Source organism: Hemitrygon akajei, chromosome 9 (assembly GCF_048418815.1).
Source record: "Hemitrygon akajei chromosome 9, sHemAka1.3, whole genome shotgun sequence".
Lineage (NCBI taxonomy): Eukaryota > Metazoa > Chordata > Chondrichthyes > Myliobatiformes > Dasyatidae > Hemitrygon > Hemitrygon akajei.
The window spans coordinates 100,240,842-100,258,039 of record NC_133132.1 but is presented as its reverse complement, the minus strand read 5'-3'; the positions used below and the strand labels follow the sequence as shown (position 1 = coordinate 100,258,039).

Sequence of the window (17,198 nt, the reverse complement as noted above, 5' to 3'; positions counted from 1 at the left end):
CACATGAAAATAAAAGGCCAAATGTGCTGTTGTTGCTCGTGTTGTTCAGCTGAACATGGAAGGCATACTATGTTGGCACTGGAGTGATGGTGACACATGAGGTCGGAGAGTCAGTATAATGGGGAAGAGAGAGGAGTGAGACAAAGGCTGGCAGATGAATTCCTGGAAGTGTAGCCTCATTGATCACTAACATTCCCATCAAGTAAATATGATACCTGAATGTGCAAATGTTCAGCACAGTCCACAGAGTGATCAATAAACTGTCAATTAGTAGCCCTCTTCCTTAAAGGATAGATTTACCAGACCAGATTTTAAAAAAAGCAGAGCAACAAAACTACTGGCCACCTGGTAGAAGTTTTCTCACATGGATTTGATGATTTTAAGAGTCGCCATTTTGCTGCATTATTATAATCTTAAAACAATGTGCTCATTTACACATAGTGTGCCTTGTATTGAAACAAAAAAAAGATTCAAAGAGCCAGCTATAGCACACATCTGCTGTATAATGACAAACTCTGAACTTGGATCTTCTACTGAAGAAATGGAATTAAAGTTCTCTGAAAATTCAGGTCACCATAATAAATATTGTGTTGTTCCTCTCCGTGGCTTGTGGTGCATCAAACAGCAACATTTGCCACTTCCTTAGCACTTTTTTTTTCAGGAAGTCACGTTGCTAGCTCGGCACTCAACCGAGTATGGATGGAAAGCGTGCAAGAAGTTGGCTGGATTGGAACCCAGGACCATTTGCTTCCAAGTCTAGTGTGGATGCCACTAAACCATCAGCTGGCATATAACTTATGTACTTGCCACTAAATTTTACTGCCAATCCAATTAAATGCACTGCAGAGTGCAGTAGAACACAGATCCATAATTCTTTGAAAGTGGCATCACAGGTAGTTAGGGTTATAAAGAGGTTTTGACACATTGACATTCATGATACAGAGTAATGAGTACAGAAGTTAGGATATATTGAAGATGTACATGATATTGGTGAGGTCGAATTTGGAAAATTGTACGCAGCTCTGCTCACCTACCTATAGGAAGGATGTAAATAAGGTTGAAAGAATACAGAAATTTACTAGGTTATTGCCAGGACTTGAGGACCTGAGTTACAGGGAAAGGTTGAATAGGTCAGGACTTAATTCCCTGGAGCAGGAGAATGAAGAGAGACTTGAAGTATACAAAAGTATGAGATAAAGATAGGGTAAATGCATACAGGCTGAGGATGGGTGAGACTATAACTGGAGATCATTGGTTTTGGGTGAAAGGTGAAATACTGAAGGGAAATTTCTTCTGTCAGAGTGTGATGAGAGCATGCAATGAGCTGCCAGAAGTGGCGGATGGGGGTTTGATTTAAGAGGTTTGGATGAGAGGGATATGTTCCACATGCACATCAACGGGACTTGGAAGAATAACAGCTCAGTGTGTATTAGATTGGTCGAAGGGCCATCATGCTCTATGACTCTTAAAAACTCCCAAGGGAAAATCTGGATCTGGATTCTTTTCCCTCCAAAGCACTTGCATACAAACTTCACTTGTCAGCATCAATCCTCTTCACTCTAGTTGCATCTCATGGCATCCATGAACAGATTTGAAATTGGAATGGAACTGGTGAAAGGGACTTCGGTAATGACACTGGGGAGAAATTGATTGCTTGTCAGTACAAGGAATTTTTAACTGCTGTTATTGCAGTTCTTCTGCTATTTGCCATGATCATACATTCATTGATCTTAAGGATAAAGGTACTTAAACACTACAGGCAGCAAGTTTGCAAATCAATGTGCAAGTGATCCCCACATCATTGAGTTTAAATAAGTAATTTGGGCTTGGTTTGTTGTCACATAGTGAAAAGCTTGTCTTACATACAGTTTGTCCAAGGTCAACTCATTACACAGTGCATTGAGGTAGTACAAGGCAAAACAATAACTGAACATAGAAAACAGTGTAACAGCTACAGAGAAAGTAAGGTGAAAGATCAGAGGTCGATTGCAAGGTCAAGAGTCCATCTTATTGCCATAGGGAACCGTTCATCATCACTACAAGGGTAGAAGCTATCCTTCAGCCTGGTGGTGCGTGCGTGCCTTCAGGCTTTATTATTTTCTCCCCAAAGGGACAGAAAAAAGAATGTACAGGGTGGGTGAGGTCTTTGATTATGTTGACTGGCTTCCAGAGTCGATAGAGAGGAGGTTGGTTTCTGTGATGTGCTTTAACTATGGCCACAACTGAAGTTTCTTACAGTCACATGCAGACCGTTTACCATAGCAGGCCCACAATGCATTCAGTAATAATGATGTATTACTTTTTAAAAAAAAAAATTACATTTGGCAATTGGATACTCCAAATGTGGCATTATGGTTTTGCTGAAGTCAGATTTGTCAAAGGATATTCCACTAGGTGAGTAATCATTTTGCTTATAGCACCGAGTTGGAGGACTGGTTAAGCATTATGGGTCAGTACTTGCCAAACTAAAACAACTCAAATTCTAAGGACAATTGATAGAATTCTTTTTTCAATCTCTTGTGTTTTTGCATTTGTATATTGTTGTTCACAACTTCAAATTATCCCAAAGCTCTTAACAACCAATAAGAATTGGGTAGATTTTACAAGGAGTAGAAACTCCCACAACCAGGAATCAGATGATGACCAAACCCTTAATGATCTTGACAGGGCAAAATTCTGAGTATACTCCATGCTCTTCCTTTGAAGTGGAACAGAATACTTGTATTACTTAAACAGATATAGTCTCAATCCAGAACATCTAAAAAGACAAATGTCAAGTGCCAACCTAACCTTTTTTGCTCAAATCCTAGAATGAACTTGAATCTATTAACTTCTGCCCCAGGAGTACAAGTGCTCCCAATTCAGCTTGGTTATAATAATCCACATAGATGGCACATTCAAATACTGGGACAGAGAATGATATTACAGCTTTCTGATTAAACAGGGAGGGTACTATAGGACCAGAGACTTTGAGATTTGTTAATGCAGGATGTAGGAGCCATATATCTATTTTCTGTCATGTGGTAGAAACAAATGAGAATAGTTACATATTCTCATTCTGCAAGTAGTTTAGTGGAGAGTGAGCAAGCCAAAGGAAATGATTTTTTTTGTTGATCGTTAATTGGAACACTATCAATATATATACACATATAGAATGGTAATTTAGCTTGACCGCTTAGTTACACTAACTGGGATTTTATTGGAACTCTAATTAGATCGCTAATTTTGTTTAAATACGTTGATTCAACCATTGACTTCGTCGCTTTGCTAATTTGAACGTTATATCATCAATTTAGTTTCGTTAGCTTTTCCATCGCTACAAGATCATTCAACATTGCTGGTTCTGTAATAAAGGATTGAAAGTACCCTTTTCAACTTCGGAACTTTGTTATTTCAAAGCCTGTCATACATTGTCAATCTCCTGGCTTTGTGGTTCTCCTCAGTGGTTTTGGTTTGTCTTAAGGTAATCACTACATTTTGTCAACAACAACAAAAAAAGTTACACCCAAATGAACACCTGTCTACTGCAATGGATTGGCTGGGACCTGTTGGCGAAATTGGAATCGCAACACTGAGAAGCCAGAGCAGCTTGTGGCACATAAACAACCCTTTTATTGATTCATGCTGCGTACGTGTGTTTTGAACAGAGTTTTGAATGGTCAGTGCTTCTTGCCCATTGGGGACCGTCGCTCGATCGTGTGGTGTTTGCCTGAAGTTTTGTTGCTTTGTTTTATTGAAGTGCTGAAATATTTCGGTTGGCAATGTTTTAATTTGAAGGCTGTTGTGGTTTAAGGGTTATGGACACGCAGAGTTTGATTGCTGATGTTTATTGAATCGAATATCACTGGTGCTAAAGACGAACAAATTGTGAGTGGCACATCCAGAGAAAGTAATGAATGTATCGAAGCATGGACTTAGCACCAGCAACACTGCTCTTGGGGCTTGCAAAAAAGAAACTGAAGCTAAGCCAAGACTAATCTAATCAAAGTCTGCAAAAAAGTACAAGACAAATGTGAAAAAAATTAGTTTAATACCAAAAATTAATGATCTTATAAAAATTAAAGAAAATGCCTTACAAATGCAATCTCATGTTGAGGACCCAACTAATCTGTGAAGCTGTTGCTAAGCAACATCACATGCTCATTTTATAACTTCCCAAGCTTGAGCAGGAAAGACAAAATTGATGTTTTTGAAGCATTGATCACTATTGCAGCTTATTTATAGGTGATGCGAAACAATGGTTGAACACATTATATTCAAGGTCATGTTGCTGCAACAAGTGACTAGGTCTCACTTTCCATCAGAGGTTTCTCCAATTCCAAGGCATGTTTTGACTACACAGACAGGAGAAGACCCAAAGGATGACCTGGACCTGAGAAAGTATGCATGTAATGCCAGTGCTCGAAGTTCTGTGACAGGCAGAGCATCTTCTGTATCTGATACCTTCTCTGCATGCATTAGAGGCCAATAAAGCAGAGGCTACGGAAAAGGAAAGAACAGCTTATGCTGTAGGGAGAAATTGCCGTGTACATGGTTAAAATTTATGTGCTAAGGGCTTCAAGTGCAGCAAGTACTAAAGGCGATCCAACAGGACAGTCTGATGGTGTGAATTCTTAAATTGAAGAGACAGAGAAACAAAGCCAATGTTGATGCATTTGTTCAAGTGTCTGTGAATCATAAGAGAATCTTCAGGGTGCTTACTCTCAGCCTGCACTAATGAGGCTCTCCGAACCCATGTCATATTTACTTACAGCAGGGAAGCAGTCTTGTTTTGAATGATAGGTGTCAGAATAGTATTATTGATACCATGAAGAAACAAAATTAAATAACAACCTTATTGGTACAACAGCAACACATTTAATCTTAGCCGAAAAGAGATGCAAATCTCCGAAGGTGATGCACTGCAGTATCATGCATTCATGAGGGCTTTTGAAAATAGTGCTGAAGGCAAGACTGATAGCCACAGCGACCACTTCCATTTCCTTCAGCAGTACAGTAGGGGTCACCCTAGAGAACTTGTCAGAAGTTACCAACATGTTGACGCAAAGAAAGGATATGTAAAAGCTAAGGCTTTATTACTACAGGAACATTTTAGTATTGAACAGACATTTTTGATTTTATTGAGAGGCAAGTAAAGATTACTATGCACTGGCATTTGGGAATATATAGGATATACAATTTTGCTCTAAGACTAAAGAAAGCAGCTTTGCCACTCCTGTGGTCAGTGTGAGAAGTAAAGCTAAAACTGAACCTGGAACTAATGGAAGGTTAATGGTCTCATCAGCCAAAAGGGTTTGTCTGTTCTGTGAGGGTGAACATACAATGGGTTTGTGCCCTCTGCTGGAGGAAAAGGCTCAGAGAGAAGATGGCCTTCCTAAAAGAAAATGATGTCTGCTTTGGCTCTTCCAGCAAGATGATGGCACAACTACCGGTAGTCAGCCCTCCTTATCCGTGGGTTCCACATATGCGCAGATTAAACCAACCACGGACCAGGAAAACCCAGTTCTCTCTCCAGCACTTGTTTGAGCATGTACAGACTTTTTTTTTGTCATTATTCCCTAAACAATGCAGTATAACAACTATTTACATAGCATTTACTTTGTACTAGGTATCATAACTAAGTTGGAACAGGTACATCCGTTATTATTTAGCATCAGTTAGTCAAACGTTTGTCTTAGTATATAGTATATACTTTACCTTTCTATGCATATAAAACACTTAAGAAACGTATGTATTTCAATAATTAAACCACTGTGTTGCTTAATAGTAATTGTAGCTTTCATCAGGGCAGGGCCTTTCACATGCTCCATTATTCTCACTCTATCCTTTAAAATTGTTCCAATCATTGACCGACTGTAGCCTAACACTTTTCCAATGACCAATGGTGTTTCACCTCTTTCTGATCGCTTTATTATTTCCACTTTATTTTCAATCATGATTGTTTTCCGTCAACGGAACAGAAACACTGCGGACGGGGGGGGGGGGGTCCCGAGCTCCACCAGGTCCTAAAGTCCACTGCACTGAGACAGGTTAAATAAGGGACTTGAGCATCCGCGGTTTTTGGTATCCGCTGGGGGTCCCGGAACCAATCCCCCGTGGATAAGGAGGGCCGACTGTATACCAATGGTGAAGATAAACCTCAAGAATAACTGTTCCAGTACAATTATATTGAACATCTGTTCAGCATTGTGGAAAAATGCCAAGATAAAAGTGATTCCACTTGACATGGAGGGATTCCACTGACCATGTGTGGCATCAAGGAGTCCCAGTGAAACTGAAATCAAGAGGGAAAACTCCCACAGGCTGGGGTCATGAAACCCAATCACAGTAACACAGCCATTTGTACAAGGGTTCTGTAGGTGTTAACCATCCTCAAGTGGTTTTATGAGTGCATTCCTCTTGTCATAAGGCCAGAGGTAGAGTTGATGGAACATACCCCAGTCCTCATTGAGGGGTCAGAAGCGGAAAGGGTGAAGAGTTTCAAGTTCTCGGGTGTCAATATCTCTGAAGATCTATCCTAAGCCCAGCATAATGATGCAATTATGAAAGTGGCAAGCCGGCAGCTATATTTCATTAAAAGTGTGAGGAGATTTGGTATGCCTAGCAAATTTCTACAGATGGACCATGTAGAACTTTCTAACTAGTTACAGGACAGTCTGGAATGGAGGGGCCACTGCACAGGATTGGAAAAAGCTGCAGAAGGTTGCACACTTAGCCAGCTCCATCATGAGCACTAGTCTCCCCAACATTGAGGACATCTTCAAAGATGATGCCTCAAAAAGGTGGCATCCATCATTAAAGACCACATCACCCAGGATGCCCCTTTCTCATTACTACCATCAAGGAGGATGTACAGAAGCCTGAAGACATACACTCAATGTTTTAGGAACAGCTTCTTCCCCTCCATCAAAAAGTTCAAAGGAACAGCTAAACAAGCCTGATGCATTTTGGAAACAATTCCCGTGAACTGATGAAGTTAAAATAGAACTTTTTGGTTGCAATGAGCAAAGGTATGTTTGGAGAAAAAAGGGTGCAGAATTTCATGAAAAGAATATCTCTCCAACTGTTAAGCACGGGGGTGGATTGATCACGCTTTGGGCTTGTGTTGCAGCCAGTGGCACGGGAAACATTTCACTGGTAGAGGGAAGAATAAATTCAATTAAATACCAGCAAATTCTGGAAGCAAACATCACACTGTCTGTAAAAAAACTGAAGATGAAAAGAGGATGGCTTTTACAACAGGATAATGATCCTATACACACCTCAAAATCCACAATGGACTACCTCAAGAGGTGCAAGCTGAAGGTTTTGCCATGGCCCTCATAGTTTCCCGACCCTAAATATCATCAAAAATCTGTGGATAGACCTCAAAAGAGCAGTGCATGCAAGACGGCCCAAGAATCTCACAGAACTAGAAGCCTTTTTGCAAGGAAGAATGGGCGAAAATCCCCCAAACAAGAATTGAAAGACTCTTAGCTGGCTGCAGAAAGTGTTTACAAGCTGTGATACTTGCCAAAGGGGGTGTTACTAGGTACTGACCATGCAGGGTGCCTAAACTTTTGCTTTGGGTCCTTTTCCTTTGTTATTTTGAAACTGTAAAAGATGGAAATAAAAAAAAGTAGTCTTGCTTAAAATATTGAAGAAATGTGTCACCCCAGAAAAGGGAAACTGTTGTGTTTGACTGTGGAGAGACTTTTCAGGGAACATCATTTCATGCTCAGCTTTTACAGGGACCAGGCCTTACAAGCTCACTGACTGGAATCAAAACCAGATTCAGAAAAGAGCCAGATGTGATCATAGTAGATATTGAATCAATGTTTCATCAGGTTGAAGTACCAATGGAAGATGCAGATCTGCTGAAGTTTCTCTGGTGGCCTGATGGTGACCTCAGCCAAGATATGGTGGACTTCAGAATGGTGGTACATGTCTTTGGAGCAACTTCATCACCGAACTGTGCCAACCTTGCCCTTAAGAAATGCACAAAAGACAATGAAGAACCATACAGCTGCACGATAAGGTTTTGCAATTTACTTTGATGACTGTCTTACATCCGTGTTCTCTGAGGAAGAAGCAGTATCTCTCTATTATGACCTTGTATCCATTTGCGCGAAAGGTGACTTTCAACTCAAAATGGATAAGCAACAGTGTGCTAGCTGTGACACTAGAAGGCATCTTCTTTAGATAGATTCCTTTGCTAATGCACTTCGACGCTTTATAGCAAGATGAGGACAGGTTCATGAACTGCGCTCTGATAACGTGACGAACTTTGTTGGAACTGAACAAGAGTTGTGAAAAGGCATTGAGAAGTGGAATCATTCACAGATCAGTGATGTCCTTCTTCAAAAAGGAATTAAATGGATTCTTAAACAACCCCTACCATCCCTCCCCAGCTGGTTCATGCCATCGAGGAACACGGGGGAGATTGATCAGGTCTGTGTGAAAGGTCCTCAATTCCACTATGAAGGCACAGAATTCTTTGTGAAGTAGAGGTTATTATCAAGGTCATCCAATAATTAAAGTATACTCCGATCCCATTGATTTGAAAGCAGTAGCACCCAACCATCTTGCATCTGAAGACCTCACCTTCCTTATCACCAGGAGAGCTCTAAAAAGGAAGACATTTACACTCATTGTAGATGGTAACAGGTCCAATACATATCAAATTTGGTTTGGAAATACAGGAGTGTAGCGATGTGCTACATACAGAGCTAGAAAAAATGACACGCAGTCAGTAAGTCGTTTCAAGACTAGTTTATTCAAACTTCACGGCGCTGGCATTTAATCCCCAGTTCCTGCCCTCTCCGGGCAGAAATGACATCAGAGGTGCATTACCAAAGTCTCTTCCCGTGCGCGGGCTATTTGTGAGCCAGTCGGTTTCTGTCACACAAGTTGGGACATGGTAGATAGCAGTCTAGTTACATATTCCCATTTCAATAGCTATTTAGTTTAGTGGAGAGTGAGCCATGGGAAATTATATTTTGACGTTGATCATTAATTAGAATGCTATGAGTATGCTTAAGTACGTATTGAACTCTAGTATTGCTGGTTACGCTAATTTAGTCCAACTGTTTAGTTACGTTAATTGGAATGCTGTTAGTATGCCTAATATGGATGGAACACTAATTTAGTTCGACCATTCAGTTACATTAATTGAGACATTATTGAAATGTTAGACAGCTAACTTTGCTCAAGTACATTGGTTCAACCACTAATCTCGTTACTTTGCTAATTTGAACGTTACATTGCTCATTTAGTTTCATTAGTTTTCCATCTGTACAAGATCATTGGCTTTGCTGATTTCGTAACAAAGGATCGAAAATACCTTTTTCAACTTTGGAACTTTGTTATTTCTAAGCCCATCATAGTACAGATCTCCTGTCTTAGTCTCTCAAGTTTTGATTTGTTTTGAAGTAACTACTTCACATCTTTGCTATTTGATTTTGCAAATTGAGTTTAAAAAATTAAATGCATCACAAATAGTTGGTGGGCCAGATGTGCTCTGCCCTTGACCCCTTCACTCTAGTATAAAAGTTAGTAGCAGCAACCACTTGCTGTCAATATTAAGTATATGGCACTTGATTACTCACAGGTCACTGCTGAGTAACGCTGAGGGCTTCCACCTCAATAATGTGCAATCAGAAAAATTGAACACTGCAAACGTTGGACTGCAGATCAGACATACTGGTTATATTTCTCACTATGGGGATGGAACCCAGTACATTTTCCAGTTCACATCAGCGTGGGTGACGCAAGTGGTTGAGCAAACCACTCTGGTGCAAAGCATTTATAGACAACAAATGCCACCAATGCCACACACACAAATTAAATAAATCTCAAGAAGAAAAACTTTAGAAATGCAGTATTGTTACAGCAAACACCCAACAAGTGCAAACAGCAAAGTGTGATAAGGGGAATCCAAACAAAACTTACCTGGTAACTGAAGCAGATAATGATAAGGCTCGAGTAGAATCTGTTCTGAAGATACTTTACTCTCCATTGCTCTCAATTAAAGGCAAGAATGTTAATCTGCAACACATCATGTAGACAAAACATTATGATGGTATAGGACATGACCACAAACTTTCAGAAAATTTGTCAGTTTCAGTTACATGACACAATTTGGCTGCAAAATACCATTAAGATTTAGAATGGCATGACATCCCTCCAGAAAAATGCAGTTTATTAAATATATTTATTGGTATTAACTAAAATTATTGGTATGAACAATAAAACTAGAATAATAAAGGGCAATTTTTTTGCATACAACTAAAACAGAGGAAATTGTGCAATTTGTGATTGGAGAAGTATTTGAACATGTACCAATTTTAATTCCAGGATTTTATTTATTTAAATGTGGAATGTGGAACAGGCCCTTCCAGCTCAACGAACCACACTGTCCAGCTATCCACCTATTTAAACCTAAGCCAATTGCAGGGCAATTTACAATGACCAACTAACCCATACATTTTTGGAATGTAGGAAGAAGTCTGAATGCCCAGAGCAAACCCATGCAGTCACAGCGAGAACGTACAAACTCCTTACAGACAGCACCAGGATTGAATTCTGAACTCTGAGTGCAAACGCATCTCACTAACTGCTACGCTACCATGGTGCTAATGACAACACTGATTTTGATGATTTACATAGAATGTTGTGCAGATCTTTTAACCTACTCCAAGATCAGTCTAACCCTCCATGCTCTATTTTCCCATCAACCACCTGACTATCTGAGTCTCTTAAATGTCCCTAACTATCTGCGTCTACCACCACCCTTGCAGTGTTTCACACACTGAGGAAAAAAAATCACCTCTGACATCCACCCCTACACTTTCTTCCAATCACCTTAAAATTATCTCGCATCCTCCCCTCTTCCCCCCCACTATATTATTCATTTCCATCCTAGGAAAAAAAGTGTCTAGCTAACCAATTGATCTACACCTCCTAGCTTGCACACATCATTCAAGTAATCGTTCATCCACCTTGATTCCAAAGGGAAACGCCCTAGCTCACTCAACCTGTCTTCAGAAGACATGCTCTCTAATCCAGGCAGCATTCTAGTAAATCTCCTCTGCACTCTCTAAAGCTTCCATATTCTTCCTATAATGAGGTGACCAGAACTGAACACAATATTCCTCTGTGGTCTAACCAGGATTTTATAGAGCTGTAACATTACCTCACAGCTTGAGCTTGATCCTCCTAATGAAGGCCTCATTACCCACGCTATCAAACTGCGCAGCAACTTTGAGGGACCTATGGCCGAGTACCTCCACACTGCTAAGAATCATGCCATTAACCCTTCACACCCTGCAGGAACCCTGTATTCTGTTTTCAAATTTGACTTCCAAAGTGAATCCCTTCACAGTTCTCTGAGTTGAAGTCCATCTGGCACTTCTCAACACAGCTCTACATCCTGTCAATGCAACCGACGACAAAAATTTTCTACACTATCCACAATTTCAACCTTTGTATCAGCTGCAAAGCTTAGTAACCCACTTTTCAACTTATCACAAAGAGCAGATCCCTGTGGAACACCAGCAGTCACTGACCTCCAGACAGAATATGCTCCATCTACAATCATCACCTGCCGTCTATGGGCAAGCCGATTCTGAATCTGCACAGCCATGTTTTTGTGAACAAAACCAGTCCTGCCAATGAATCACTATTTAATTACATCATTTCAACTTCTAGCTCTTCAGTCTATGCTAGTCTAACCAAACTGAATGCAAGCTTCAGGATTAGTGTCCATTTTCTACTACGATTCAATACAACCCATTGTTTACACCAGCTCCAGCCATTTCTCTCTATTCATATTGCTTACCTTGGAAAATGTTCTTAAGTACACAAGAACGCTTTTGCATTTCATTCAGCACTGGCAATCTATTTCAAACGGTGCTCGTTCTTGCAGAAACCTGGCTCCAGGACAACATCCTATGCACCTTCCGTCTACAGGCCATGCCACTCAGACTTGCCTATATTAGTTTTTTGTTTTTCTGTTATTATAATTACATGTGCTACATGTACCTTGTGCTGTGTGTGACTGCTGGTACTGTGTTTTGCACCTTGGCCCCTTTTGGCTGTATTCATGTGACTGCTTGAATGACAATTAAACTTGAAATTATTTGTTATCCACCTGTGAGCAGTAGCTCCTGGCTTGTCACATGATGTTGATCTTAGATGTGATCACAACCCTCCCTGTGTTATTGTTTTGAAATCATTGCCAAGCTGTGTGAGGCAGTCCAAATTTGTTCCACCAATTATGCTAATCCTGGTTCCAGACAGGAAATGGACTGCAACACTTTAAAATATGACATTCAATACACAAAATGCTGGAGGAGCTCAGCAGGCCAGGTATCATCTACAGAAGAGTACAGTGGATGTTTCAGAGTGAAACCTTCATCAGGACTGAAGGAAAAAAGATGAGGAGTCAGACTAAGAAGATGTTAGGGGTGGGGGAGAAGAAGAGGAGGAAGAAACAAGGTGATAGGTGAAACCGGGAAGTGGAGTGGGGCAGGGATGAAGTAAAGAGCCAGAAGTTCACTGGTGAAAAGAGATACAGGGCTGGAGAAGGGGGAATCTGATAGGAGAGGACAGAAGACCATGGAAAAAGGGAGATGAGCACCAGGAGATGATGGGCAGGTAGGGAGAAGGTGGGGGGGAAAAAGGGAATGGGGAATAGTGAGAGGGGGTGAGGGCATTACCAATAATTCAAGAAATCAATGTTCATGCCATCAGATTGGAAGCTACCCAATTGGAATACAAGGTGTTGCTCCCCCAACCTGAGCATGACTCCATTGCTACAATAGAGGCTGCCATGAACTGACATGTTTGAATGGGAAGTGTAATTAAAATGGATGGCCACCGGGAGATCCTGCCTTTTTTGACAGATGGAGCATAGGTGGCGAAGCAGTCTCCCAATCTACGTCAGGTCTCTCCAATATACAGGAGGCCACACTAGGAGCACCGAATACAGTAGATGACCCCAGGCTCATAGGTGAAGTATCACCTCACTTGGAAGGACTGTTTTGGGCCTTGAATGGTAGAATGATAGAATGGTAGTGCGGGAGGTGGTGTAGGGACATGTGTAACACTTGTTCTGCTTGTAAGGATAAGTGCCATGAGGGATATCAGTGAGGAGGGACAAATTGACAAGAGAATTGCCTAAGGAGCAATTCCTGTATAAAGCAGAAAGTGGTGATTGTGTGGGGGGGGGGGGGGGTGGGAGAGAGAGAAAGAGATGTATGCTTGGAGATGGAATCCCGTTGGAGATGACAGAACTTGCAGAGAATTGTATGTTGGACCCAGAGGTAGGTGGTAGGCGAGGACAAGAGGAACCCTGTCCCTAGTGGGGTAAAGGAGGATGGGGTGAGGGCAGATGTGTGCGCAATGGAAGAGATGCAGTTGAGGGCAGCTCCTTTCTTTGAAGGAGGCCATTTCCTTTGTTCTGGAATGAAAGGCCTCATCCTGAGAGCAGATGCCACAGAGACTGAGGAATTGAAAGAAGGGGATGGCATTTTTACTAATAACAGGATGGGAAAAGATTTAGTCCAGGTAGCTGTGACAGTCAGTGGGTTTGTAATAGACATCAGTAGATAAGCTGTCTCCAGATAGAGATCGAGAAAGGGGAGAAGGGTTTGGAAATAGACCAGGTAAATTTGAGAGCAGGGTGGAAGTTGGAGGCAAATTCGACAAGCTCCGCACGGGTGCAAGAAGCAGCACCAATGCAATAAATGTTGCATAGGAAAAGTTGGGAGTGATACCAGTGTAGGCTTGGAACACACTGTTTCTCATAACTGACAAAAAGGCAGGCATAGTTGTGACCCACGTAAAGGAAGTGGGAGGAGCTGAAGAAATTGAGAGCAAGGACAAGTTCTGTCAGATGGAGGAGAGTGAAGGAGGGGAACTGGTTGGATCTGGTGTCCAGAAAGAAATTGAGAGCTCTGAGGCCTTCCAGATGAGATGTATAGGGACAGGACATCCATATTGAAAATATATAGAGGCCAGGAAACTTGAAATCAGGGAATTTTCCTTCACCCCTCCCAGTTTCACCTTTAACTTTGTTTCTCCCTCCCCTCCCCCCACCTTATTCTCACTCCATCTTTTTTCCCTTCAGTCCTGAAGAACGGTCTTGGCCCGAATTGCTGTTGCACTCTTTTCCATAAATGCTGCCTGGCCTGCTGAGTTGCTTTTGTGTTGCTTGCATTCCAGCAGCTTTTCTCTTGTTTGCCAATGAACTTATTCCTGTTTGTTTTCCCCTTTGCATCCAATTTATTCTGTTCAGCCATTAGAGGCTTTAATGCAACTCTGTAAAAGTCTGTATAACCAATCTGCATCAGCAAGCATTAATAAGTTTGTTCACACATCTGATTATACAGTGGTGCTGATCTCCCCAACACCTAACCACTATTACTGAAAATAAATTCTACGGACTAGCTGGTCGACTGATGTAACAGTCTTCCATTCATAATAACAAAACTAAGAAACTGATTTTGGACCTTTGGAAGGTGAAGTCAGGCAAACACAAGACCATAAGACACGGGAGCAGAATAGGCTATTCAGCTCTGCCATGCACCTATGGTCATTGAAAGGTCTGCAGGGAAAAGAGAGCACATCAAATTCCCAGCTGTCAGCATTTCAGAGGATCAACGTGCTGGATCCAGCAGAAAGATACAATCATGAAGGCACACCAGAATGACAAACTTCTGCAGGTGTATAGTGCAACGCATTCTGACTGGTATTGAAACTCCAAAGCACAGGAATACAAAAAACTATACAAGGGTAGTGAACTCGGCCCGTTCCATCATGGGCTTAGCTCTCCTCACTGAAGACAACTACAGGAAATCCATTAAAATCAAGGACCCCTCCCCCCCAAAAATCCGGGCCTTGCCATTGATGCTGCCATTAGGCAGGAGGTACAGGGAGCTGAGGACCCACACTAGGGTTCAATAACACCTTTGTTTATTCTGCCATCAGGTTCTTGAACAGCCCTAAAAAACCACTGACACCTCAGATTTTTCTCTTAACGTGCACTGTCATATTTATTTTTTCATGCATGTATAATTTATGTTAATTGAGTTTTTAAAAAATTGTTATCTTTAACATTCTGCACAAGGAAAGCTTGTTTCCTCATGACATTTAAACATGAATTTGGAACCAACTTTAAACTGGTAAAGAGGTACCTTTCACCAAGATATTATAAATTGCTTTATGATTAAACTATTTGAAGTGAGGTAGTTTTTAAATTTCTTAATTCTACAGAAAGCAATTTATGGTGTTATATGATGTACCAAGTTGTAATAACTTGTACAAGGTTTTTCTCTGATCCCTCAAATTACTCATTGGCTAAATCAAAAACTACCTTCTCTACCTTTTGTCCATTTCATTCCAGCATTAAAAACTTCAAGATAAATTTATTGAAAAAGTATTATACTATATACAAACTTGAGATTAATTTTCTTGCAGGCACCCACAGGAAAATAAAGTACAACAGATCCATGAAAAAGTGGTTGCTGAGTTCAGGCTTTCATATTCCTTCCATTCCCCATCCCTAGTTCAGAGTCCCACACCTCCACTGGCCAACGAAAATCAAAAAGCAGACTTGCTTCTAGTGAAAATCCCTCATGAAGAAAGTCCTCTCAACTCCCTGCAGCACCAGAAGTAGATATTCTGATATTCATGTCTAGTGTGTAAACAGGTGCACACTACTTTCAAAAACGTTGACTGGTATGCACTGTGTGGAGTGTGGGTCTGCAATATTTGTAAGGTGGACCAATATGCAGACAGAACATCAGAATAATATTGTTTCTCCCTTTAAACTTGTTACAGATGTTGTACAAATGTTCAGGTGCTTCAATTCACTTTTGAGGATTCTGAAATGATGGAGAAGCAGAAATATTGAGGGCCACTTCAGCACTGAAAAAGAGCATCTCAATATATAGTAATCAATGGTGGGCAAGACACAAGAGTACAAGATGGGAGGAATTAGACACCTGGTTCCCTTAAGCTAAGATTCAAAATCATTGCCGATTTGCCTCAGACCTCAACTCCGTGCCATTCCATTCTAATTTCTATTAGCAACTTTAAATATTTCCAACAAATAAGCCTTCACAACCCTCCAAGGTAGAAAATTCCAGAGCTTCACTCTTTGCAAGCTCTGTTTTAAATGATAATTCCCTTATTATATTCCCTCATTTGATTCTTCCACAAATGTAAATCTCAGTACCTACCTAGTTAGGACCATGTTTCAAAAAGATCACACCTCATTCTCCTAAACTCAAAAGATAGGAAACCACAGGACAACAGTGTAAAGAACATAGCTGAATGATAAGGAAGAGAAGCTTGAAAGGCATATGTACCAAAGAATGAGAAAGCAACAGAAAATAGTTAGTGTATTAAAATCTATCATTTAAGACATTAGAGACAAGCAGCCAAGAGAATGGACCATGTGGATGGCATGGACTGTTGTGTACTTAAGCTGAATTGTGTGCAGAATAGATTTGAAATCTGGGGGTAACTCAGGCATGCACAGATTTCAGCAGTGAATGGACCACGAGTGATAGAAGTGGGTGCTGACCACAAACTTTTCTGGGTGTCATTTAGAGTGACCAAAAGAGAACAAGAGCCAACAAGATGCCAAAGGTCAATGTCAAAGGTTAATCTAATGACTCAACTGTATCTTGATAAACATCAAATTGCATGTTGCAGCAACAGTGCTGAATTAAACAATGGATAGGCAAGTCCTATGACTTGCAGAGCTGGAGACCAAACTGGATGCTCCTGTGAACCCATTCGACTAACGGATAACATGCAAATAAGAAAACAGGTGCAAGCCAAGGACTGATCCATTGGGACTTGTATGCAAAGTATAGGATTCAAAGTACCTTTTAAAAAAAATTAGACCATTAAAAACACAACTGAAACAAGAAGCATGACAGCCAAATAAAAAAAAATCAAACTGGAAGGATTTGTAAAGTGAACCAAATCTTTGCGAGGGGAAGTGATTTACCAACTATTTGCTTTTAAAAACAAATCTTCAGATGCTGGAAATCCAAAGCAACACACAAACTGCTGGAGGAATTCAGCAGATCAGGCAGCATCAATGGAAAAGAATAACCAGTTGACATTTTGGGTTAAAACTCTTCTTCAGGACGGAAAAGGAAGGGGGAATATGCCACAATAAAAAGTTGGAGGAAGGGGAAAGA

The 17,198-nt window shown here is 40.8% G+C and overlaps 1 protein-coding gene across 7 annotated transcripts in view; it reads right to left on the bottom strand.

The window, feature by feature from the left end:
- ggps1 (geranylgeranyl diphosphate synthase 1) overlaps positions 1 to 17,198 on the bottom strand; it is a 98,597-nt gene that overhangs the window by 37,369 nt on the left and 44,030 nt on the right. For 4 of the 7 annotated variants that reach the window (XM_073056643.1, XM_073056642.1, XM_073056648.1 and 1 more), the window contains one exon: positions 9,931 to 10,026. The exons of 1 other annotated variant lie outside the window; for it this stretch is intronic. In XM_073056643.1, the coding sequence (XP_072912744.1) occupies positions 9,931 to 9,997 (67 nt within the window). In that variant the 5' untranslated portion in view covers positions 9,998 to 10,026. Of the gene's footprint in view, positions 1 to 9,930; positions 10,027 to 17,198 lie in introns of those variants that run through there. 2 more of the 7 variants (XM_073056649.1, XM_073056647.1) reach the window with 2 other exon arrangements.